The 26,681-nt window shown below is 39.8% G+C and overlaps 1 protein-coding gene and 1 pseudogene across 2 annotated transcripts; both read right to left on the bottom strand.

Moving 5' to 3' along the window:
* Window positions 1–320: 320 nt before the first annotated feature.
* On the bottom strand, window positions 321–21,017 carry APELA (apelin receptor early endogenous ligand). 2 transcript variants are annotated; one of them, XR_012511354.1, is made up of 4 exons: window positions 20,718–21,017; window positions 19,269–19,358; window positions 15,203–15,413; window positions 321–2,352 (listed from the first exon to the last, which is right to left on the bottom strand). XR_012511354.1 is itself a non-coding variant. In XM_010955504.3 (3 exons), exons 1-2 carry the CDS (start codon window positions 20,791–20,793, stop codon window positions 19,270–19,272), a joined length of 165 nt encoding a protein of 54 aa, XP_010953806.1. In that variant the 5' UTR covers window positions 20,794–21,009; the 3' UTR covers window positions 321–2,352; window position 19,269. The 2 variants fall into 2 exon arrangements, 1 of the variants encoding a protein (XP_010953806.1); XM_010955504.3 differs by lacking the exon at window positions 15,203–15,413 and having other exon boundaries at window positions 20,718–21,009.
* LOC141579617 (large ribosomal subunit protein eL32-like) lies at window positions 2,359–9,537 on the bottom strand (annotated as a pseudogene).
* Window positions 21,018–26,681: the final 5,664 nt, after the last annotated feature.

The raw sequence follows: 26,681 nt of genomic DNA, 5'->3' as shown, positions 1-26,681 counted from the left end.
AAGGCATTAAAATGGTGTTACTTATCTTGATTACTGAGGTTTTGGGCACACTGTTAGATGTTGCACCTACTTATTCAAGTACTGGCCCTGGGAAAGAGTGAAAATGGTGTAGGGACCAAAGCCTTCACTGATTTCACAGAGTTTGGAAGGGACTGAGCCAGGAAAGAAGGGATCAACATTTACAACTCTTCTTTGATCCACTACTCTGCTCCACTTCAGTGACTCATCCCATAGCCCCAAATTGTGGTGGCACCATTATTTCTGGTCCCCTCAACCATCTTGATGAAACGATATAAAATTTTTCCTTTGTGTTCTGAAAATGTTAGAAATTGCAAAGAACTTTTAATAGAAAAAAGAATAAAACAAACACCAAATCACAAAGAAGGTAAAGTACACATAGTTTAACACTCCTCTGGTCTCCCCCTCCACCTTGCCAGTGAAAAAAAATATGGCTCCATTGCCATGGGCTTGTTCTGGTGTGCCACCTTCAGCAAATGTGTCACTGGTGTTGAGAGACTCTTTGCCTTTCCTCTGATAATCTTGAGTGAGGTAAAAGATCTGCAGTGGCAGGGTACGATCAGTCTTAAAAAGGAACAATGGAAACAGAGACAAGTATCAGGAACCCATCTACCATACTGTGTTCCACAATCTGAATGTTTCTTATACAAGTAAGGACAACTAGAACTCAGATCACTGAGTGTTTTATTGAACAGTTATTGAAATTGTATGAGCAGATGTGCATAACCATTTAACTACCTTACAATGGGAGGGGTGGTTTTTAACTTTTTCTGTGAATATGGGAATCTGTACTTGCAAAAGTGTAGGCTTGTAGTCCATGAAATATACCTGAACTGTATATTGTTTTTTTCTCTTTTTGTACAAATTATATAAATAAGTACATACATGTTTTAAATATAATTGTAAATAGCTTGTGTTTCTACTGAAATGCACTTGTGTAAAGGAATTATAATTCACCCAGAAATCATTTAGAGTTTCCCCAAAATATCCAATTTAAATAATGAAATAACATGTTTCACAAAACATCTTTTGTGTGTGAATTTAATTACAGTACTTTGTATAATCACCTCCCATTGCAAAAGACACTGTTAAGAAGCTATGAAAGGGAGACAAACATTCATGACGTCAGAATTTCTATTTCAAATTCTTCATACATTAATCCCAATCTTTTATTTTAGCAAAATAAGAGATAATGGTTTATGGCTCTAGAATGTTTATAAAGTAAAATTTCTAGTCAAGACATGAATGTGTAAATTTCATATCTGGAATTATCTTAACTGTAAAATAATAAAAACTTTATGGCACTGAGCTAAACAGTCTGAATAAATACAAATTAAGAGCATATTTAACAACTTTGGAACAACTGATTATCATATCAGTACAGTTCAGACAGGACAGTTTCCTTCTTAGGTAATCAAATATTTAAATTCCTTCTGATTTTGTATTTACACGTCTCATCACAAGTTGAATAACATCAAAACAAAGCCTAGCAGAGTGTTGAGCACTCATATGTTAGAGACAGACCCTGCCCTGCTTGAGACTTCATTGGCATAGGTGTATTTTAAATGTCAGTTTTAAGTTGGCTTTTCTAAGAAGCTGTCGACACAAATGAATTAAGAACATAAAACAGAACTTCAAAGGAAATCGAACATTGGTTTCTTATGACTACACGTGGAGAAACAGGTTTTTGAAATGAACATTTCAGTTATAATATAAAATGAACTACAATTATTTCAGACTTTGTTTTACAACTTTAAGTGGGTATTATTCAAAGTAAAAATAACGTACATAAACATTAAAGCCTATTATATAAAATTGGTAGAAATTAGTAACTTCTTTCTTAGTCTCTCTATATAATCAATGAACCAATTATTTTCTCCCTAAACTTTAAAGTCAAATAGTCAATGGAATTGATTTCAGATGTAGAATAAAAAGAAAATCACTCAAACATATATAAAGTAATTTTAATACCTTTGGAAAACTATAGGAATGTGAAAGAACAATTTTAAACTCTTGCACATTTTACTATTAGAGAGTTCTAAGACATTAAAACAGTTTTTCTTCTTAACTCAGGTAAGAATAATAATGTGCAGAAGAAGAGAGAATTTTGTTATGCAAGCAAATAAATATACTTCAAACTGGACTGCTTTTGAATTTATGTTATTTTGCCTCTAAAGAGAAACCAGGAAGAAGAGAATCCTGTGAAGCTAATCAACCATCCCAGGTGCTTTCAAACAACTCCTTTTCGTCCAGGAACTTCTAAGCAATCACACAATTACATCCTTTCCTTCACTCTTCTTCTGACAGACCCGGTGAGGTTAGACAGAAAAAGACCTGTATTTGGAAGCAAAAGAGGAACAAATGTAATAATAAATGCTACGCAGCAGACCAGTTTACTCATGCTTAATTTCTTTTTATACCCAATGAGTTACTAAAATTTACCAGGTTTTTCAGTGCTGAAAGATATTTTCTTACCTTTCAATATAAATATAGCAACTATATTTCTTAAAAGTTTCAATTTATACAATTAGTTTTTTTTTTATATTAAATGATTGTTCCCCTAATAATCTTCACTTCTCAATGACCTACATTGGTAGTCTCAACAATTTTTCTTAATATTTTGGGGTTTTACTTTTTTTTAATTTTTAAAATTTATTTATTTATTTTGAGTTTCATGGTTTTATTCACACAAATACAACGTGCACGAGCTGTCTATTCATTTTCTTCGCTGCGCAGCCTGGCGTTGGGATTGGTGACTGATGGCGTTGGGATTGGTGACTGATGGCGTTGGGATTGGTGACTAGGCTGTTCTTTCCACAATGGCTTTGCGGTTCTCGGAGGAGACGTTGTGAGCAATCTCAGCACAGTAAGATTTGTTGCACATCAGCAGCACTTCGAGCTCCTTGACGTCGTGGACCAGGAACTTGCGGAAGCCGCTGGGCAGCGTGTGTTTTGTTTTCTTGTTGCTCCCGTAGCCGATGCTGGGCATCGGGATCTGGCCCTTGAACCTCCTGCGCACCCTGTTGTCGATGCCTCTGGGTTTCCGCCAGTTCCGCTTAATTTTGGCATATCAGTCTGACTGGTGCCGGATGAACTTCTTGGTCCTCTTTTTGACGATCTTGGGCTTCAGGAGGGGTCTGAGGGTGGCCATGATGCTGACTAGGAGACGGCTTCCACCTCCACAGGTAGTGCCGAGGAAGAGGGGGGCGGATTTTTTATTTTTTAATATATGCTTTTATTTATATTTTGCATAATGTAAAATTCTACTAAATAAAGCAACTTGGCAAAAACAAAACAAAAAACAAAACAACACATTCATTCTGTCCTGTAAGTGAAAGCACTCATCTTTTGCTCTCTGGAAGGAAGTTCTAGGTCACTCTTTACTGCCTGACTTTGATCATGACTGTGGACGGCAATAGTCAATCTAGAATGGTATGTTTCAACGTTTGTTTCCAGTCTTTCTTTGCTTGCTTTTCATTCTCCAGTTTAGAGTTTGGCATTGTCTTTTCTGCTGTCAGAACATTAAGCTGTCCACTATATTGGAATAATGTTCTCCTCATTCTGTTTTACTTTCTTTTGAAGATCATCATTCTTTTCTTTTACAATTTCAATGTCTCAAAATACTCATTTTCCTTTTCTTGGTTCTGATTTTTTATTGTTTCTTTTTCTCATTTCAGCCTGACAGTTTCTTTCTGTAACATGTGGGTTTTATGCAACAGGTCTTTTTCATGACTATGAGAAACCTCAGCACTCCTTTCCTTATTAGCCATTTCTGTCTCCTTTTGTTTGGAAAGGTGATTGGTCAGGATTTCATCTTGTAATATTTTGCATTCTGCTCTCGAGAACATTGCCTCTCAGAGTCATTTCGCTTTTCTACAACCTGATTTGGATTATTTCTTATACCCTTCAGTTCCATTTCCAGGGCTCGGAGAGTGAGTTCAAGCTGCTGCTTCATTTCAGCTTCTTCATTATATCGCTCTTCTTTTCTTCTTAAATGCTCCCTAGTTTTTTCATCTAACTTGGCATTTCTCCTCTTCTCTTTCTCTTGTTTTATGGTGAATCTGACTCAGAACAAGGCCTGCTATTTGATATTCTTCTGGATATTTATCTTGTTTGTTTGTAACATATTCCTCCATCTCCTCATTTTGCTTAATTCTCTGTGTTTATTTCTATGTCTTAGGGAAGTAAGTTACATTTCCCAATCTTGGAGAAGTGGCCTTATGTAGACGACATCCTATGGGGCCCAGCAGCACACTCCTCTCTGTCACCAGAGTCATGTGCTCTAGTGTGCCCCCTAGATTGGTTGTGTGGGCTCTTCTGTGGGCGTGTTGGTAGGTGGCTTTGGCCCACAGCCCGACTGGCTGCCAAGCCCTGCCTCATGTAGTGGCTGCCAGTCCACTGGTGGGTAGGGCCAGGTCATGGTGAGGCTAGGTATGTGGCCTGGGGGTCCCAGGGCTTGTGCCAGCCATTGGGTATTTGGGGCTGGATACCAGCATGGCTGCCTGTGTGTCCAGGGGAGTCCTGGGGCTGGTCCTAGGCAGTTTATTTTGACCACCTCCCAAAGACATGAAAGCAGCCTCTTGCTTTATTTCTAGAAACTTCTACCTCCTTCATTTTTCATTTACCTGACAGTCATGGTGGGGTGTTAACTATAATTAATTTAGCAGCAAGAATATGCAGTATGCCTCTTCTAGGAGTCATCTCTCAACTCGGACTGCCAAAAATTTGAACATAATGAGATGGTTTTTTTGCTTATGAGACAGGCAGACTAAAAGTATTGATAATATTCAGTTTTGGCAAGAGTATGGGGAATACACATTCTCATTACTTGCTATTGGAAATGCAAAGTGGTGAAGCTTTTCTAGACAGCAATTTGCCACTAAGTACCAATGTTTAAAATATACATAACCTGGAGGGTTACTTAAAGTGGTGATATGAAGAACTCTGTGGTCCCTGTTCCCTGTGAATCAACCATAGCTGGTGAAAATTATTATTATTATTTTTAATATTTAAATCCTCTGGAAATTGTTCTAAGAGAATAGAGCAAACAGAGAAACATTTATTCAGGTGCTATAGGATGAATGTTTGTTTTCCCCCAAAATTCATATGTTGAAACCTAATTTCCAATGGATAGGGGCCTTTGGGAGATTATTAGGTCATGAGGGTGGAGCCCTTGTGATTTGGATTAGTGCCCTTACAATGTAGAACCCACAGAGCTCCCTTCCCTTACCACCATGTGAAGACACAACAATAAGACGACCATCCATGAACAAAGAAGTAGGCTCACACCAGACACTGAATCTGTTGGTGCCTTGTTCTTGGGTTGGGTAGTACAGTGGTACTTATTTAGTGAAAAAAAAAAATCCACATAAGTGGACCTTCACAATTCAAACCTGTGTTATTCAAGGGTCCATGTTCATGTATTGGAAAACTTAATTGTCAAGATGGCAGTACTTCCCTGCAGATTAAACAAAATGCTATCCAAGCCACAGCTGGCTCCTTGTAGAAACTGACAAGCTGATATGGAAATTCAGAGGAACCAGAATAATCAAAACAATCTTGAAGAGCTACAAAATTGGAGGACTCACACATCCAGATTTAAAAACTTGCTACAATACTGCCATAATCAAGACAGTATAGGGTTAGTTCAAGGATTGACATATAGATCAATAAAACAGAACTGAGAGTCCAGAAATAAAACCTTACATTTGTGGTCAACAGATTTTTTACAGTAGTTCCAACATAATTCAATGGGGGAAAGAATAGTGATTTCAACAAATGGTGCTAGAACAACTGGATAACCACATGCAAAAGAGGCTGAAACCCTTCCTCACACCAAATACAATATGTAACTCCAAATGGATCATAGACATAAATGCAACAAAACTATAAAACTCTTAGAAGAAAATATAAATGTGAATATTTGTGATCTTGGGTTAGTCAGTGGTGTTTTAATATAACATCTAAAACACAAGCAACCAAAGAAAAAGTAGACAAATTAGATTTTAACAAACTAAAAACTTTTGTGCTCAAAGGACACCACCAGGAAAATGAAAAGACTACCAAAAGAATGGAAGAAACTAATTTGTAAATCATATATCCAATAAGGGCCTTGTATTCAAAATATATAAAGAACTTTTACAACTCAAAAATAAAAAGACAAGTTAAGTCAATTGGAAAAAATGTGCAAAGAATTTATATAGACATTTCTCCAGAGAAGATAGACAGATGGCTAATGAGCACATGAAAAGATGCTCAGCATCCTGTCATTAGGGGAAGTGCAAATCAAAATCACAATGAGACACCACTTCACATCCATTAGGATGACTATAAAAACAAGTATTGGTGAGGATGTAGAGAAACTGAAACCATTCTGTATTGCTCTTAGGAATAGTAAATTGCTGCGATCACTGTAGAAAATAGTTTGGCAGTTCCTCAATAAGTTACTCAAACACAGAGTAACCATATAATCCAACAGTTTCACTCTTGGGTATACACCCAAGAGAACTGAAAGCATATGTTCAAGCAAAGACCTGTACACAAACATTCAGAGCAGAATTATTCCTAGTAACCAAATAGTGGAAACACTAGATGACTGGATAAACGAAATGTGATTTCTCTATACAATGGAATTTTATTCAGCCATTAAAAAAGAATGATTTCCTAATTCATGCTACTACATGGATGGGTCTTGAAAACATTAAGCTAAGCAAAAGAAGCCAATCACACAAGAAAAAAAAACACATTGTAAGTCTATTTATATGAAATGTCCAGAATAGGCAAATCTATAGAGACATAAAGTAGATTAGTAGCTGCCTAGGATTAGAGAGTTGGTGAGAAGTGGGGAGGACCTGGTAATGGTATGGATTTTGTCTTATGGGGAGATAAAAAGGTACTAAAATTGATTATGATGATGGTAGCACAACTACTTGACTATAGTAAGAACCACCGAACTGTATAGTTTAAACGGGTAAATTATATGGAATGTGAATTTTATCTCAAAAAAATGTTTTTAAAGTACATATCTTAGTGATTCTACTTCTAGACAAGTTTTGTAAGAAAGTAAGCGTACAGGTGTTCAGATGTGCATACATGTTCAATGCACCATTGTTCAGAACAGTATAAATAAGTAAATAAACATCCATCAACGGAGTCAAGTTAAATAAAGGCTGTTCATATAATGAAAAAAAAGTCATACAAAACGACTGTTTCTGTATCTACAAATAAGTATATCTAAGTTTAGCAAGCTGTAATGAGGCAAAGTAGTAAGTGCATTCCACATGTGTTTAAATAATATGTGTATGTATCATACATATAATTTTTGTATATATAAAAGTGTTACTACAGCAGAAAAAGTGAGGGATAAGTATAAAGTTGAAAGCTCTAACACAATTTCAATGTGAATGAAATGTGAAATCTAAAGAACTCCAAAGTGACCTGAAAGTTACTCGGGCCAGTGTCATGAGAGACCTTCTATTTAATACATGTACACACACACACACACGCACACACACACACGCTCATACACACACATACAAAGTGGCAATTGATCAGAGCCTTGATTGAGTAGGAATAAACTCGATAAAGAGAAGGGAAAAAAGAATCCTAGATCCTAGGCAGAGAAAATAAAATGTGTGAAAATTCTGAAGTGGAAAGGAATAGGACACATTTACAAACTCACAGATAGCTACAGGGAGTCAGACAGGGGTTGGGATGAGAGAGAAATGCTTTTCCATGTCCAGTTTTGTGAGTTACATTAAGAATTTTATGTAAATCTCAAGTAGGATGAGAGATACCTAAAAAGTATTAAAGCAGCATGAAGCCGTAAGATGAAAAATGGATAAAACAGCAAAAGTAGATACGAGGAAGTTGGTGCAAGGCAGACAGTACGTAGGTGTGGGTGGTGGGAACGAGATAAGTTCGGAGCTGGAAGACTGAATTTACAAACGGACAATGGCTAGACCATATATTAAAATAGAATTCTGACCCATAAACTCTGTAACAATTGGCCCCACATGGTGAGAATTTGGTCAATAACTGTCAGCTTTACTAATATTTGCCCCTAATTCTAATTCAGGACTATCCAGAGAAAGCCATACAGGTTGCCCAAACCAATCACACAGGAAGCCCCACTTCTAGGTAACCTGCCATCAACTGTCCCTTACCAACAACCTGTAATCAAATTAGGTTTGAAGTTTTCCTTTTTTTTCTATGTGTTTTCCCACTCTCCTGCCTCTCTTTAATCCTCTGTCAACGCAAGTGATGGTGGTTGACTCCCTTGCTACAGCAAGCTATGAATAAATAGGCTTTGCTTGTTCTCATTTGGATTTTTTTTTTTTCCTGCAGAGTATTAGCAGTGTAAAGAGGTAATTAAATCTAAAGGAATGGTTGAAATAGAGCAGGAGAGAGTAAAGAGAAACCCTAGCATGCAAGTCGTCCCAAGTAAGATTAAGCCTGCCTAGGAGCCAGAGGGTCAGCTAAGAATTTAGCAGGAAAGTTTAAGTGTGGTATCCTAGAATTTAAGAGAGGGATTTTGCAGGCTGAGTCTTCAGTTGCTAAATTCTGCTGAGAAATCAGAGGGAAGGCCAAGAAAATGAAAATGATTGGTTATTTTAAAGAAATTGTAAGACAGATGAGAGTAGGTTGAAATGTGAATGGAAAATAACGCATCGGAGACAAGGACAGAATCCTTGAGAGCTTTGACTGAGGAGTGTGTGTGTGTGTGTGTGTTTTACTGTGTAGTCTTACCGGCATTTAAACCTGTGCTGACATGACGATCCAGAGGGCAAGAGAGAATGAAGACAACGTGTATGTGGCAGTTTTAAGATTCCTGAGAAAGTGGGAAGGGAGGGAGGGGGTCCACGCATGGATGGAGGCATGGTCCCGCCTTCGTGGCACTCAGAGGAAGAGGGTCGGGGTGAGCAGAGTGGGAGGCGGGTGAGGTGGGATTTATACTTGGGAGCTGAGGGATATACCATGTGATGACTTGCATTTTCTCTGTGACGTGAGGCAAGGCCCTCTGCTGAAAATGAGGAAGATAAGGGTCTAAAATTTGAGGTGCGTAGAAAAAGTTAGAAGCCGTTAAAGTGAAGCGTAAGGCAAGTTGACCACAGAAATGTAGGTTTGCTAGACAGCATGGGATTGGATGAAGAATTCAAAGGGTTTCCAATCTGACTTCTTGGGTATACTCCAACAGCAGTACCATGCCTGGTTGAAGACTTCAGGATTCTTCCAGAACAGTGAGATGAAGATAGAGTGGCAGGAAACTTGTAATACTGGCAGCAATTATGGAAATAATCAGTCTTAGCAGGAGAAAAGGACCAATCAATGGTCAATGCTCTGGAAGGCTGAAGGGGCTGGAATAGTGACAGTGGCTGACCAAGCTCCTGGCATGACCACGGATGTGCAGGTGGACATGACCATAACCATGACCCCGTGGAGGAGGTATATAGCTCAAGAGGCAGAGTGTATACTTAGATTGCATGAGGTCCAGAGTTCAATCCCCATTATCTCCTAAATAAATAAATAAATAAATGGAATTACCCCCCAAAAAACCCCCCAAAAATAGTCATTGAATTGTACACTTGAAATTAGTGGATTATATGATATGTAAAATATGCCTCAACAGAGGCATATGTTAAAAAAAAAATGTAGAAAGCACAAGATATGTGGTTTGTATGATTAATTATTTTTTTTTATAAATATTTATAAATAATCTGAGTGGTAACAAGTAAACTATCAAGGATTTTAATTGTAAATTAGCAATATTCTGAGGAATTGTAGACACGCTTACAAGATTTTGACTGTGTCTGGTGACAACTGCTTATAATTTGTTAAGATCAGGAAGTTTAGAACTCATCTAACATTCTGATATTACTGGTATTGCGGAGGGAATTGTGGCGTTCAATACCACACATCACTATTAAAAAAAAGATACATCCAAGAATGAAATGTACTGAAGAAGTTAATAATAGGTGATTTTGTTTTTCTCAAGGCACCTAAAAAATAAAAATAAATAAAATAAATATTCTCTTGCTCTTATCTAAGATTAATCAATTTTTCAAATATATTACTGCCCTGTAATAATACAGTTAACCTGCTATCACTATGTCACTAATTGAATACTTAACTGAGAACAAACAGAAAATTTATGCTACAAAGAAATTTTAGATTCCTGAAAATGACAGCGAACAGCTACTTTTTTTTTTTGGTGAGGGGAAGTAATTAGGTTTTTTTTTTTTTTTTGGAGGAGGTTCTGGGGCTTGCTAAGCATGCACTCTAACGCCTGAGCTATTCCCTTCCCCGAGAACAGCTACTTTAAGTAAATATCTGCTGCAAAAAGAATTATTACACACTTTGTAATGAGAAATCAGTCTCCAAAGTGAAGAAAACTCTGAAATGAGGCTTTAGTCCATCATATACATATTTTGTATAGGGGAATATACATTTATTATAATAATATACAAAACAGCTATATTTTTATACATTTATATATTCAATATGTTATAAATATTACCATTAAGGCATTATGGTCTTTATAGAAAAGTTTTAATTCATCAGTAAATTAGGGATTTTTCTCTAACGTGGTCTTTGGATGCTGGACTATGTTTAATTGAGAAAACAGTAATTTTCTATATTTTAATTAGTTTTAAGCAAGACATCCCACAGATATTATAGTCCATGCAGGAATCCCCTATACTTAAAGCTGCTCTCAGGCTGCTCATACACCATAAGGTTATAATCTAAACTTTAGGGGCTGTCTGGTCTTCAAGGAGCCCATATTCTAGTGCTGATAAAACTTGATGAAGTAAAGTTGAGTATGATAAATGGCTTTAAAAAACCTACAGACAAAAATGTAGTGCGGGGGAAGGTATAGCTCATTGATAGAGTGCGTTCAACCCCCAGTTCCTGCGTTAAAATAAACAAACAACCTAATTATGCCCCCCAAATAAAACAACAACAACAAAAATAACAACAAATAAAAATGCAGTGATTGTTGAGAGTGGAAGATTATTTTAAGCTACTTGGATCAGGGCAGGTCTCATACAGAAAATGGAATTTGAAGAGAACCCTGGGGGAGGCGAGGGGTTTCAGCTTGGTGAGATGAGGGAAGGATTTCTGGAAGAGGAAGCACCTTCCAGAACAGCACAGACGTAGGGAATCGAGAGTTCAGTTTGACAATTAATATCAGGAAATAAAGCTGAAAATGTGTGTTGGGGCATGATGGTAGTAATTCCTGAATGCTAATATAAACGTTTAATTGTATTCCATTCAGCAAAATTTATGGAGTGCCTGCTGTAGCCCAGGCACCTTTTTCAGCTGAAGATACAAAGATAAATAAATACAAGCCACCATCGAGAGTTTAGCTCAGCTACTCCATGGTATTGCTGCCAGGTGTGTGCTTTATGTGGCCCCCAGCCCCTCCTGCACATGCCCTGGAGAGCAGTGCAGGGTCACAAGCAAATGGAAGTGCCTGATGTGACACACCCCCTCCACAAACAGCCCTTGTGACCAAGAGTCTCCCTGCCTCCCAGGGCCTGTTTACCTAATGTGCCCCTTAGATAAGACTCCCTGGGGCTGACCAAAACCTAACTCTTTTGGTTTGAAAATGAGGGAAGGGGGCAGGGCACAGCCCTTCAAGGAATGACAGCAATTAACACCAGGATGGTGGAGGATTCAACTCCCAGTTGGCCGTGAGGATTAAGATGGTGGGAGGTTTGACTTCTAGTAGACCTTGAGCTTCATTATATGCTCATTGTAACATAGTAACATGGTGAATAACATGCCCACAGGCGCCATGACCGTCCCAAGACTAACCGCAAAAGGCCAAAGAATGTGTGGTGGCCCAATTCCTGGGAGTCCCAGCCCCTTTCCCAGGGTAGTTGGAATGGTCCCACCTGTAGGCGTGTGAAGCTACTGAGCCCATAAAAACAGGTAACACCATGCCTGGCCTCCCTTTCTCACTCTCTCCTCTTCAGAGACAGCCCTTACTCTAAGTGTAGAAGAGAATAGCCTTTGTTTTGTTGGAGGTTCACACCGACACCATGACCTAGCCCACAGGGATGGCTTTGAGAACAAAGAACGCCTGCAGCAAGAAGGTTACAGCAACCAACCACCCCCCCCCCTTGTTTTCTGTATAAAAGGAGCCTGTATTCTGACTAGAGCAGAATGGTTCTCCAAGACATTAGTTTGCCATCCTCTCGGTCTGCCAGCTTTCCGAATAAAGTCGCTACTCCTTGCCCCAACACCTCGTCTCCCAATTTATTGGCCTGTCATGCAGCGAGCAGAATGAGTTTGGATTCAGCAACATAAAAAGTGTGTACCTATTTTTACTTTAATGTGAGCACCCACCCACTCCCACACCTTGTGGCCTTTCTCTTGCCTTTTGAAACAGCCTGCACTCTATGCAGTATGTATCTCTCTAAATAAATCTACCTTTACTCAACGGTGGCTCACACTCGAATTCTTTCCTGCATGAAGCCAAGGACCCACACTTGGCGGGGCACATCCCAGGGGCTCAGCCAAAGCCTGGGACACGGCCCTCCTCATGCCCCACATCCGTTTTTCCTGCATCAAGTTCACCAATATGGCTCCAGCCCTGGAACCCAAAGTGCTCCACCCACAGGGCCCTTATTAGGCACATACCCCAGGTCCTGGCTCTCGGTCTGCACACTGCCTTCTTCCCAGGGGGCCCCTCCAGGCATGCCGGGTACTTCCTCCAAGACCTGTAGCAAACTTCTCTATTTCAACTTACCAGCTGTTGAAAAAAGGCTTACTGTTCTGCTCCACTTCACAAATGTTAATTTAACAGTCCAGACACCTGCACTACGCCTTCAGAGAATTTTCAGGAAAGAGGGGAGGAACCCCATTAGTGGACATATGATTACCATGCAGTGAGTTCAGTACTTGCGCAGAAGTGTGCAAATGGTGCTGAGAACAAAAAATGGGCATCTAATATTGGTAGGGGTATCAAAATCAGGGAAGGTGTCTTGACGGATGACTTGATAGTGAGGGGAGAGAGTAAGGAAAGGACCCTGCAGGCAGAAGTGTAGCTTGAGGATTGGCAAGAGGTGAAGGATGGACTGACATGAAAGTAATGGTAACCACTCTAGCTACTGTGTGTTTAGCACCTACTACGTGGTAGCTATGGCGATGATAAGGTAAACACCATTACTAGCTCCACCTCACAGACGTGGAAGGGGAGGGAGGCTTACAGAAGATAAGTGACTTACCAAGGATCAGCAGCGAGTCAGCCGTGTGGCCAGAGCTAGAATCCAGGCAGCCCAGTCTTAACTCTCATCCGCTCGGAGAGAGGGCAGGGGAGAAGAGGCGGGGCTGGGCAGGGGCATTTTGTAAGGCGGTCCTTGCTAAATGATGGGCGTTCTCACTGTCCTGAAGACCTCAGAGACAGTGGAGGATTTTAATCAAGGGATCATGATCGGATTTACAGTTTAAAAAGATCAGATGCTAAAACAAAAAAAATGGGCTTTCCGGAACCAGAGCTGGAGGCTGGAGTGATCAGGTGTGGAGGTGATGCTGGAGAGACACGATGGCACTAAGACAGTAGTAACAGAGATGAAAAGAGGAAGCAGGGCCATTTGCAGCAACATGGATGCTCCTGGAGAATGTCATTCTAAGTGAAGTAAGCCAGAAAGAGAGAGAAAAATACCAGATGAGATCGCTCATATGTGGAATCTAAAAAACAAAAACAAAAACAAACAAACAAAAACAAAGCGTAAATACGGGACAGAAATAGACTCATAGACAGAGAATACAGACTTGTGGTTGCCAGGGGGGTGGAGGGTGGGAAAGGATAGACTGGGATTTCAAAATTGTAGAATAGATAAACAAGATTACACTGTATAGCACAGGGAAATATACACAAAATGTTATGATAACTCACAGAGAAGAAAATGTGACAATGAGTGTGTATATGTCCATGAATGACTGAAAAATTGTGCTGAACACTGGAATTTGACACAACATTGTAAAATGATTATAAATCAATAAAAAATGTTAAAAAAAAAAAAGAGGAAGCAGGGAGTCAGGTAGAAGGGACAGGAACACGGATGTTTCACTGCACAGGGCCTCATATATAGTAAACATCTAGTACTTGATGGCTTTATAATTATCCTCCAGGTTTTGAGAACATAGGAGAAATACTTGAGAGAGAGGAATTAAAGACTCTACTTTTAGGTATTCATTCAGTCACGCATCAAGTATCTCTGGAGGGCTGACGACAGAGAGTCACTGGGCACATAGATGGGATCAAAGCAAAGTTCCCGTTGTCCTGGCACTTACGTTTTAATGGAGAGAGGCAGACACGAAACAAACAAGAAAGTAAACATATGTTCTGTCACGTGGTGTTAGGTGTTACGGAGAAAAACAACCTAGGAAAAGGAAAACAGTATCGGGTAGGGGAAGGAACTGTTTTTTTTTTTTTTTTTTTTTAAGATGTTGAAGGAGGATTAATAAAGTGGCTGCATTTAGGCTAACAGATTGCTTGCCCTTAAAACGGTCGACTAATCTGACTGACCGGTTGCTGCTCACAGTCCCAGGCCCACTGTTAAAACTAAAGCTATTGATCTTACTGCTTCTGCTTTATTCCAGTAATCAAAAGCAATACTCATACTTGGTTTCTGAATTGTTCTCAGGGAGGTCACAGAACTGTAACCTTACGAAGTAGGCCAAACACCCAGAAGACCACGCCTTGGGCGCTTGCGAGATAAAGAGATGGAAAGAGTGACAACCGCTGGCGTCTATAGAATCGGTCACCTGGAGGCATCGTGACGCCATTCTAAGTCTTCTGCTGAGAAAATGATTGTTGATTGTTATCAGTACTTCATTGTTTGAGCTATGGCTATATAACCACCCCACCCCATCCCCAAGGAGGGTTCACAGTTCTGAAGGCACCAGCCTGCTGTGAGTCCCCTTTGCCCGGCAAAGCAATAAAGCTGCCTCTTTTCTTCTAAGACCCAAGACCCGGACTCTGAGTTATTTGGCTTGTCAGGGACGGGGGCCATCTTTCAGCAAGAATGTGACCCTTCTTTTTTTAAATTTTATGTAATCTTTTTAGTTTTTTTGGGGGGGGTGGTAATTAAATTTATCTTACTTTATGCTGGGGATTGAACCTAGGACCTCAAGCATGTGCTCTACCACTTGAGCTACACCCTCCCCTCCTGACCTGTATTAAGACTTTATTCTGGTACTGCTTTTTTGCCAGCAGGGAAGTCCTTCCTGATGACATCTATGGTACTGGAACAGAGTCGAGTTACAGGAGTAGCTGTGTGGAAGCCGTGTCGGAGACATGCTCGTGCACTGTGGCCGTGGGCTTCCAGAGTCTGCAGGGCAGCAGAGGTGATGCCAGGTTGGCAGTTGAACACCCCGTACGGGTCCTAAGAGGAAAAGTATCTCTTATTCCAGAGATAGCCAGACGGAAGCATGGTGTCACTGAAACCAGGAAAATTCATTCTATGTTTTTCTTTTTTTTTAATTAAAAAAAATTTTTAGTTTTTTTCTTTTTTGGCGGCGGGGTGGGGGGGATTAGGTTTATTTGAGGTACTGGGAATTGAACCCAGGACCTAGTGCATGCTAAGCATGCGCTCTAGCACTTTGAGCTCTACCCTCCCCCCTCATTCTACCTTTTGACCCACAGAGACAACTGATGTGTTCACTGGATTTCAGAAGAAGGAGGTCACTAGGGAACTCTCCCTGGGAAGCAGCATGTTGGAAGACAGACGGGAGGAAACGAGTCACCAGAGTGCACTACGGGGTCAATGGTGCACCTTTTTTCTTTTCTTTTTTTTCCTAAGATGAAATAGATCAGTTTGGGTTTGTTTTTTTGTTTTTTGTTTTATTTTTTCCTATTGTGTGTGGGTGGGGGGGTAGGTAATTAGGTTTATTTATTTATTATTATTTTTTAATGGAAGTACTGGGGATTGAACTCAGGACCTCGTGCATGCTAAGCACATGCTCTACCACTGAGCTATCCCTCCCCCTGAAAGAGATCAGTTTTGACATCTTGAACATTCTGGGGAAGCGAGTCATTTCTGGATCACGGTGCTTGAGGTGTGGAGAGAGTAACCACGCCCAAGAGAGGAGTCTCTTAATGGAAGACTAGGAAGGCAAAATAGGAGAAGTGTTGCAGATGAAGATGTTTGTAGTTTGAGGGCAGTGTCTGATTTTGAAGCTTAATTATCTCCATTTTCTCTGGGAAGAGGAATTATCTCTTGCTGTGAGTTGGATGAGGGGGTTAGAAAGTTTAAGGAAACTGGAGGTCATTAAAGGTTTGAAATACAGCTGAATGGAAATCGGAGGTGCATCAAAGAAGAGTTAACTTCCCGAGAGCCCTGCTAAAGGTGGTGATGACGTGCTCCACTGAAGTGGAGGTTCTGGGTGCAGCGTTGGCTTTCGGTTAAGCCAAAGAGGCAGAATGGAGTGAGAAGGGCCAGGACACCAGGACAGTTGAGTAAAAATTTTGGAGACAGGACAGAGGTTTGATCAGGGGGGTCAGAAGCCCATGACTGTAAGGGGGTAAGAATCAGGCAGAAAATAGACAACCAGAATCATTTACATTTGAATGGCAATCAAGGGTGATAAGAGGGTATTAACTGGTCTCAATTTAAACTCATGTATTGAAAGGTACCTTTACCAAAAACATTTTCATAGCCGTTATCTCTGGGAAATGAAAACGAGGAATGAGGTAGGGTGACAGACTTTTACTTTGGACTTGACATTCTCCTAGACTGTTAGAAAAAAATGTCCTACCGTGAACATATATTATAATAATTATTAAAAAGCTGGAAAGAATACATGTTAGCAGAGTGTGTAGTTACCAGGAGAGCGTATTTATAAATAAAATCGAGGCTGTAGTGAGACAATACTGTTGGAACGGGACAGCATTAGCACCAAAGCCCCTACCTCATTTCCGCTCTACTTCTCACACCGACCTATAAGCTTGGGTTTCACCCTTCTCTTGCTTTCCTTCACTCTAACCACTGAGGGCTGAAGGTGATGCCAAAATATTTGTGAGAAAAAAGAAGCACGAAGAAAATGAATTTTACACAGCATAGATTTTCTATTTAACTACCTCAATTGTTAGGAAATCTCACTGAAGATCTTTGACAAGGACTCCAGGAGAAGGAAAAATGGACAGAGTAAAGGTAATAGGGCTTTCCCATCCTAAACCACACTAAAGGGTTAATCTGTAAAACTTCAAAGTCAACTGTTTACCTTACCTATCCTTTTACCTTCCTTGACCCTAACTGAGTCAAGTAACTTGTGATTTTTATCTAAAGCATGAAGGAAACAGAGGGGGGCAAATGAACAGGAGGTTCTGCGCCAGAGTTCTAACACCTGCGTTTACAGTGCTTTTATCCAGTTGTCAAAGTACCTGGTCGCAAGACATATTAAAAATGTGCAAGTATTTAGGACAGTGAGAATCACGCTATCAAACCCGAAGGTAGCATTTTGCTGGCTGAGCAAGATCTTGGGAAACTATCTTAACGTTTACCTTGCACTGGCTTTTATACTATCGCTGGATTCTAAAATGTGACTTCTACACATTCTTTAAAAAACTGTTAACTGGAATGCAGGACTGGTCTAAACACTGAGAAAATGGACGCTGTAACCTGAGCCATTCTTTAAAAGGATTACCCAACTTTTGTAAAGGATTGCTGTTCTTAACAGACTTATGTGGCTTTGACTCAAATTTCCCTTTGGTTTACAAATTTGGTTTACAGGTCAAAATTTTCCTTAGCTTTGACAATTCAAATGTCCCTAGTCTATCTTGTTTACTGGCAGCAGAGTTTTTATGGCAGGTGGTTTGTGGAGAAAACCAATATAACCTGTGGCCGACTAAGGGCTTTTGTTCGCGTTTGTGAGGTATCTTTCCCTGCATATGCAGGAATTCCCTCGCTACTGCAAGATGCCTCTTTTGTTATCTGTGGAGGAGGGCTGGAGAAATCTTGAACTTCTCCACCCATCCTAAGCACAGATTTTTATCATTATTTACATAACAGACTGAAATGCATTATCTACACATACCAAAGGATGTTTTTCACATATAAAATCCTTTTAATGCATGTTTGAGTCCCTATTAATTGGCTTCTCAAGAACTTTTTATTGTATCTTTCTGGATTCCTCCACCAAATTTATTTTTCATGTTTTACTAGCAAAAACAAATTTGTTACAGATACAGGCATAGAGAACTTGGCTTTTTGTCTTGGTTCTCGTAATAAATGCTTATTACTGAACTGTTCTTCCTTCATCTGCTGTCTGACGCCGGGTGTTCACTGGCTGGAAAAGCGCGTATTAAAACAGGCACAGCAATCATTCTTCCCTCTGAATGAAAAGTGCCATAAATACCCCAGTCCACAGGCCAACTCAATACGCTAATTTAGCCATTGCCTGTGTTCTGTTAACCAGTTGAAGGATATTTCTATGACTTATTTTTTTAAAGGAAGATACATTTCATGTAAATTAAAGAGCTTAAAATCATTACAATGGAATGTCAAGTTCCTTATTTTTTAGTATGAAGTAACTTAAACAGGTGTTTGAAGTTAGTTGATTCAAACAGTATTCCTGGTGATGGTGGTGGTGTAAAATCATTGCTTTTTCCATGAATGTTAAAAAGAGGGAAAAATGCTATTCAGAATTTATCCTTAAAGATGCAACCATCTAGACCAATTCTATTAGTGAAGCTGGAAAGCTGCCATGTCAGTAATATTAAGTTGATTTTACATATTAAAAGAAATGTTTTCAGAAAGAATAAACTACTAAGTATTGAGGGTAATACATCATCCATTTGGTGATATTGGGCAAATGTGTCCAGAAAATTTTTAGCACACAGTGGTCTTAATGGGAAATGTGCTTGTTCTGGAAAACACAGGGAGCTAGTCAGTGTTTTCCAAAACTCATTTTTAAAGATACCTTTATAATTAAATTCTCCTAGTGCTTGGTTCTTCAATTACGAAAATTCTCAAGCACATACAACAGTATTAATCCTCATACAGCTATCACTCAAATTCAACAACTATCAAGATTTTCCTCATCTGTTCCATTAAATGATGAAAGCAATTCCCAAACATCATTTCATGTCACTGTTACTACGCCAGCTGTGAGTATGCGTTCCTGAAACAGACATCACTGTCAAGCCATGATCACACGTGCAAAATATGAATAAACATTCTCAGGGATATCTAATCTGGAACATTGCCCAAATGCAGTAAAACTCTTTCTATCAGAAGTACCTCAGGGGAAGGGGACTCGTGAATGGAGGGGTATACATCTCCTCTGAAGACAGTTGTATCTGGGCAGCTTTCTCCTCATTGCCAAATTAGCTGCAGGGGAAAAAAAAAAGAAAAATATGAGAAGCATTTACCAAAAATTAATGTTGTTTAATTTGGAGGATGTGAGGGAACATTCTCGATCCAAATTATACTGTGATTATTTGCTATTTGTTCAGATGTGCAGTGATAAAACAAATTAAGGTGATGCAAATGCATGACAGGTATTCCTAACAGTTCACGTTTCTGGTATACACAGGGATTCAGTTATATATAGAGTCCTTTTCATATTCTTTTTCATTATAGGCTATTACAAGATACTGAATATAGTTCCCCGTGCAGAGGAGAAACAGTTTGAATAGCAATTGCTGGAAACAGTAAGAAAGGATCAGATGCTTTTGGAGTTGTTAATTTGAAATTTTTTTCTTACTTATGTAAAAGGGCAGACCAGGAGCCCTTATTTGAAATAATCTCAGTGATCAAACTTCTGATTAACTAAAAGGCAGAGACTGAATATTTAATCACTTATGCACCATCTTCTGTTCTAAATGGGGAAGTATATTATCAAGTGAATAATCTAACATATTTGGATATAAATTTTGTCACCTTTCTATTTAAATTTAGTTGGCTTTTTTCTTAGAAAACTTTATATATAGATACATATATATATGTATATACTCTTTTTTTTAACTTGCCAGTGCTTTGAAATCTTAGATATTTAGTTTTGAAGTAAAAGCACTTTAGAATAACTTTGTTTACTAAATTCCTGGTATTTAAGAACAACACAACTGATGGAATCCTTGAAAAATATGTCAAGTGAATTAATATTATTTATCTTGACCAAACGTGATAATACTAAAAATGGCACCTTTTAAAGTGGCACATCTGACTATATATCTAGAAATAACAGCTGTCTTTTTACTTACAAGTATAACATACCTATGCTAGCTTTGGAATCAATTTTCTTTGAATTTAGAAAAATAGTGATAAAATATTTATCACCATTTTAAAATCTAGCTATTTTTAAAAACATGCAAATAACAGACCTACCAGGATAGACAACAAATTTCTGAAATCCTACACACTTATCCTCAATTCTCCGAAGCACACCTAAGTGGTTTTTTAAAGTTGAAGTACAGTTACAATGTGTCAATTTCCGTGTACACCATAATGTCTGTCATACATATACATATATATATTCGTTTTCATATCCTTTTTCATTATAGACTACTACGAGATACTGAATGTAGTTTATTTTATATATAGTAGGTAGTATCTGCAAATCTCGAACTCCCAATTGATCCCTTCCCACCCCAAGTGATTTTCAATACAAACACAGTCGTGCTCGGAGGCCCATGGGCACAAACAGGCATAAAAAACAATTTACTCGGTACAAAAGTGTCAAAGTCCTACCTGCTCTCTGTCCGTGGATAAGGAGAGGACTCATCATAAAGATTAAAAAAAGGAAAAAGAATTGTTGAAGTCTCATTTTTCTGCCACACTGCGCTGGAGCGACGGCGCGCGAGGTAAAGCGAGCGGTCCGAGCGGCCTGCGCGGTGTCCGCGGGGCTGTCCTCACATTCTGAGCCTCAGAGCTCGGGCAGCCGCGTTCCCCAGAAAGGTTAATGATCATAGCAGACAAGGTTGCTGGTGCTCAGCCCGAGCCCCTCGGCCTCAGGCCCCTCCTCCACCCGCTCCTCCCGCCCTGGCCGCGCCCCTTTATTTCCATAAGCAAATATTGGTGAAATAAACCATTCAAGCGCCCGGTAACTTGGGAGGAACTGTCCCCGGCAAGCTCCGGGGAGAGGCCCGACCTGGGCCTGGGGAGTGTGCAGCGCAAAGCCTGGCCTGGCCTCCTCCCTCACCATTTACATCTGTTTACACTTTGCATTGTCCACCCAGGTCCCACATGCAGAAACACACAGGAATGACAGGAAGTCTCCCATCCCTTTCGGAAGGAATTCTGAAGCTCTCACTTAGCCTGCCAGATGCTTTGTGGCAGAACATGCGCTGAAATGCTTTCTCTTTTCCAAACCTGCTGCAAAGTGGGGCCCCCTTGCCCGAAATCTCTAAATTGCTTAATCTGTGTGGCCTGGCATCCATAAACATTCCTGGGATTTAGAATGCTCTGAAATAAATCTGAGAAATGTTTATATTTTTCTTTTGTAAAGTTCAGTTTCTAAAGCAGTGGAGATCATTTTCATTTTCTTCTGTGGTACCTCCAGGATTTTAAAAAAAGTAAGTTCAGGCAAGGCACAAACTCATCAAAGCTGTGTTCTGTTAAATGATTTACACATGGGTGGCAGATACAGCTCAGACACAGAAATTAGGAACGAGCTCAGAAGACAAAAGCAGTCTCGTGTCATCTTCTGCACACATGCTCCAAGATGCCTTGTTGTTTGAAGTGCGTCCTTGCCTGTTACACGTAGCTGATACCAATGAAAATGTCTGTACTTACTGTAAAGTAAACTGAAACGCTAGTGTAGATACACTCAAATACAGGTAGATCCAAAATAGCAAATCCAGAGCATATGCAACTTGTGAATTGCCAGGAAGTTTGTTGTATTTCCTGCCTCTCAATTCAGGGAGTTGGTACACAACCTTGGGCTTCCTGAGTTTTGAAATGAATGAGTAATTTTCTTGATCTTAGACATCAGTGTGTAAGAAGCCCTGCCTGCATCCTTATGCATGCACTTTTTAACGGGCAAGAGCACACAGAAACTCTTAAAATCACCTTCTTTAAATCCTGAGAATATTTGTCTGGGGGCTGGAAGTGTGGTGTTATAGGGTACCATGTTGCCTCGCTGCATTTGTACATCACACGGTAAAATCAACGGAACACAAGAGTGTGGACTCGATATAAAAGTGCCTCATGAATAGCACAGGGATTTTTCAGATTTCTCTCCCCAGCAAACTTCTCTGTACAGCACACTGGCAAGCCATGAGCTGACACAGTGGAGTGTTGAATTGAGCAAACCATCAGGAAACCAATATAGATTTTGCCAGTGTAACTTCAGGCCAAGTCTTAAGACTATTCAAACGTATAGTAGTGAGCTTTCTTTGTGGATAAGACGGTGACCACCACAAACTGCGTATACTGATTACAATTTTATATTTCATTACCAGATGATCGACGATGAGCTCCTACCTAAAATATGGCTAATAAAAGCAGAAGATATCTCCAGCGGTCAGGATACAGCAAAGTGCTGTATTTAAGTCATCTAATCCATTTGAACATCAGTTTTCTTATTTTAAAAAATTGAAATAAAATATATTAGCAAGATAATATATTATATTTATGGAAGTTAAGACATTATTTATTTATATAATTTACCATTATTCTTTCCAAAAATAACTCAAGGAAGAAATTGATGAGGTTGGTGATGGAGAAGCAGCAGTTGTTTTTTGGAGAACAGTAAAACAGTGTATAAAGGCGATGGGCAAGCTGAAATGCTAGACACCGAAGGGCAGCGACATGTGACCCGGCATTTCTATGGGACGTGGGTCACCAGCGGTGGTCAATCATTCATGTTCGTGCTGAACAAGCAGGTCTGGGGAAGACTTGTAGCAGAGTGCTAAGTCGTAAAGACGCACATGTCTCTGCACACAGCGCCAGGCTCAGCTGGATGAAATCATGTCATCTGGTTCATGTGAACAGAAACCCCCACTCACAGCCCACCTGCGGCACAGGCTGGCTTCCTTGGAGTGAGCCACGCACTGTCCCTCTGGGCCAGTACCATGCTAAGTGCATCACACACATCCCTTCACTCAGTCCTCCCCAAACACTCGGAACTTTCTGCTCCCTGTTTATCAGATGAGAAAGCTAACAACTGAAGAGGGTGTAGCCTCCAAGGCTACACAGCCGGGAAGAGGAATAGATGGAATTCAAACTCCTTGACCTGGGTCCATGACCATTTCATTGTCCTCCCCTCTAAGGCCCCAAATCCTAGTTCTTATAACAATAGCCTATTGCAGTGAGTCTAAAAACAAGGATAAATTAGGAATACACATCTTATGTTGGGTTGAAGAGCGTTCCCCCCAAATTCAGGTCAACCTGGAACCTCACGTTGTTTGGAAGTGAGGTCTTTGCAGATGTCATTCGTTAAGATGAGGTCATACTGGAGCAGAGTAGGTCCTAAAGCCAACATGACCGGCGTCCTTAAGAAAAAAGGGCAGGCACGGGGGCACACGGGGACAAACAGGGAGAGGGCCACATGACAACAGATGCAGAGACTGGAGTTTGCCAGCAACCACCAGAAGTTAAGACAGAGGCATGGAACAGATTCTCTCTCTGAGCCTCCAAGAAGAAACCAACCCTGCCAACACTGATTTTGGACTTTGGCTGCTGAGATGGTAAGAGAATACATTTCTGTTGTTTTAAACCACTCGTTTGTGGTACTTTATTACAGCAGCTTTAGGAAACCAATATACTACTATATATTCACATGTTCTCCAAGTAGACATATTCCCTATATAATTCTATAAAAACATACTCATTTTTACGGTGGCATACTGTGTATGTCGGGTATTTAACAAAATTTGTCATATTTAGACATGATAATATCATGTAAGTTTCATCTCCATTTTACAGATGAGAGAACAAACTCAGGGAAGTAAATGACTTGCCCCCAAATCAAAACAAAACAAAAACAGCTAATGGCAAGGCCAAGATGAGGCCAGTGTCCACAGCCCAGAGCCTCTTCCTCCTGTGACTTTGATCCTGAGAGGTCCTGCCCCACCTCGCTTGTCGTCTTCCTCACCTGCATCTCACTCTTCGTTCCAGCCTCGGGCTTTGCTCCTGCGCCCCTTTCAAACCCTTCAGCCAGACATCTGAAACAGAGTCTGCCTGGGTGTCTCACCCCCTCCCCGCTTCTCCTAGATATCGGGCTCACACTTTTCACTGGATGCTGAAACCAGTGTGTCTCACGTAAAGTTATTAAACTTTCAGACAGGAGAGGGAGGTAATTAAGTTTATCTATTTAGTTTTTGATAGAAGTACTGGGGATTGAACCCAGGACCTCACACATGCTAAGGACACACTCTGCCACTGATCTATACCTTCCCTTCTTCGAATAGACCTTTTTGGTGAGCACTACAAACGATCCAGATCAGGCTAACTTCTGCTCACATTTTCTCTTTGCTTATTTTTGCTCATGTTGTGCGTGTCTTTTCTTTGAAAAGACCTCCTCTGTTTGTCCCAGTTTTACCTGTTTGAAGTCCTAATGGTTCAGGATTTAATCCAGTCTAAGATCGGTTCAACAAATATTTCACTAATTCACTTACATCCAGTTCCAGTCTCTGATTTTAGAGACTACGGATAAAATGAGGAATCAGATGTAGTCCCTACTCTTAAATTTAATGTTTACTCATTAAATTTTATCTAATCTAATTTGATTTTCTTTTACATTTGATAGATTTCTCTATAAGCGTTTCTTGATTCCTGCCAACTGAAAATGATTTCAGTTCTGTTCTGGGAATCTGGAAAACATCCTCTGTTATCATAGCCTTTTCACCACCGTAGTACTTAGTGCCTCCCTTGTGGCCCATCACTCTTTCATACTGATCTGACAGTTTCCCGAGGACATATGGACTCCTGCAGAAACAAAAACTCCTTGAGTGGACAGCCTTGCCCTCTCTCCTCTTGATGTCTTCAATGGAGCCTAGAAATACTGAATTCATATTGATTGGATGGAAATTATGAGATACTAAAAAATGAATGCGTGAGAACTTAAAACCAATATGGCTCCAGAAGTGAATAAAGGAATATGTGAAAAATATTTACCTAGAAAAGTGAAAAAGCAAAAAAAAAAATTAAATAAATAAATAAATAAAAGACAAGTTCAAGAATTGATTACAGCAAATACTAGGATAGCAGTTTTTGGAACTTGACCTAACTAAGGATAGAAACTGAGTTACCTTTCAAGTCTGAAAAGTTGTGTTCTGTAACTATGCTCATAATGTAACAGAGAAGAACAAATCTGTTCCCCTGCTTTAATCCTGTGCTGTTTCCTGGGCTTAGTCATACTGGTTCTGCACCTTTTTAATTAAAAAGAATGTTGCCTACGGCCTGAAATAGACAGGAGAGCCCATCCTCAAGGCTCTGCCCTTTAAGGGTGTAAAGCTTTCCCATCCATGTAGAGAGAAAAGTTGCAGAACAGAGAATAACATTTGCCTTGTTAGAGGTTTACAGGGACACCATGACCTGACCGACATGGACAGCTGCAAGAACAAAGGATCCAGACACCAAGAAGTTTGCAACAACCAACCACACCCCCTCCTCTTTTAGTATAAAAGGAGCCCGAATTCTGACTTGGGGAAGAGGGTTCTCCAGGATATTAGTCCCCCATCTTCTCTGTCTGTGGGCTTTCTGAATAAAGTAGATTTTCCTTGTCCCAACACCTCGTCTCCCGATTTACTGGCCTGTCATATGGTGAGCAGAACGAGTTTGGACTCAGTAACAATAACCTGTGATTTACTTACCTCTATAAAATGTAAATTTCATGTGGGTAGGACATTTTGCCTGTTTTCTTCATTGCTGTATCTTTGTTATCTAACTTATTGTTGAATAAAATTCCACTCTAAGCATCCTAGTAAAGTCGATCTTAACATTATCAGGATCTGCTCTTGATTCCTGGTTAGACACCTGTCTCTCTTTATGGTGGGAGTAATCCTCGCCCATAGATGGAAACATTCAAAAGTGGAGACAGACCTTGGCTTACTCGAGAGTCTTTCTTTCCAAGAGTGTTTTCTTTTTGATTCTCAATTGCATGGATGATGTCGACTTCCCCTACCAACACCTTGCTCTAACTTCAATTATCTACTGGGGGCCTCGTTTCCTTTTGGCTGCCCATTCTTCCACTTCGCTGCTGTCTGATTCTCTGGATTTCACACCAGTACATGACTTCTGGTTTTGATATACGCTTTTCTTTCTTTCTATTTTTTAAATTGAAATACAGTAAGTTTATGTGTCAATTTCTGGTGTACAGCATAATGTTTCAGTCATATATATGCATACATATATTCCTTTTCATATTCTTTTTCTTTATACTACAAGATATTGAATATAGTTCCCTGTGCTATACAGAAGGAACTTATTTATTGTATATATACTAGTTAATATTTGCAAATCTTGAACTCCCAATTTATCCCTTCCCACCCTCTTTCCCAGGTAACCATAAGATTGTTTGCTATGTCTGCAAGTCTGTTTCTGTTTTGTGGGTAAGTTCATTAGTGTCTTCTTTTTATTTTTTTTAGATTCTACATATGAGTGATATCACATGGTGTTTTTCTTTTTTTTTTTTCTGGCTTACTTCACTTAGAATCATGATCTTCAGATCCATCCATGTTGTTGCAAATGGCATTATTTTATTCTTTTTTA

The sequence above is a fragment of the Camelus bactrianus genome, chromosome 2 (genome assembly GCF_048773025.1).
Source record: "Camelus bactrianus isolate YW-2024 breed Bactrian camel chromosome 2, ASM4877302v1, whole genome shotgun sequence".
Classification (NCBI taxonomy): Eukaryota; Metazoa; Chordata; class Mammalia; order Artiodactyla; family Camelidae; genus Camelus; species Camelus bactrianus.
The sequence above is the reverse complement of the archived record's forward strand: the minus strand, read 5'-3'. Positions and strand labels throughout refer to the sequence as shown.

Excerpts from the sequence above, each read along its gene's own strand:
- APELA (XM_010955504.3), bottom strand. The coding sequence starts at position 20,793 with ATGAGACTTCAACAATTCTTTTTCCTTTTTTTAATCTTTATGATGAGT. Across the intron at positions 19,359-20,717 it reads TATCCACGGACAGAGAGCAG|CTAATTTGGCAATGAGGAGA; the intron begins GTAGGACTTTGA and ends TTTCCCCTGCAG.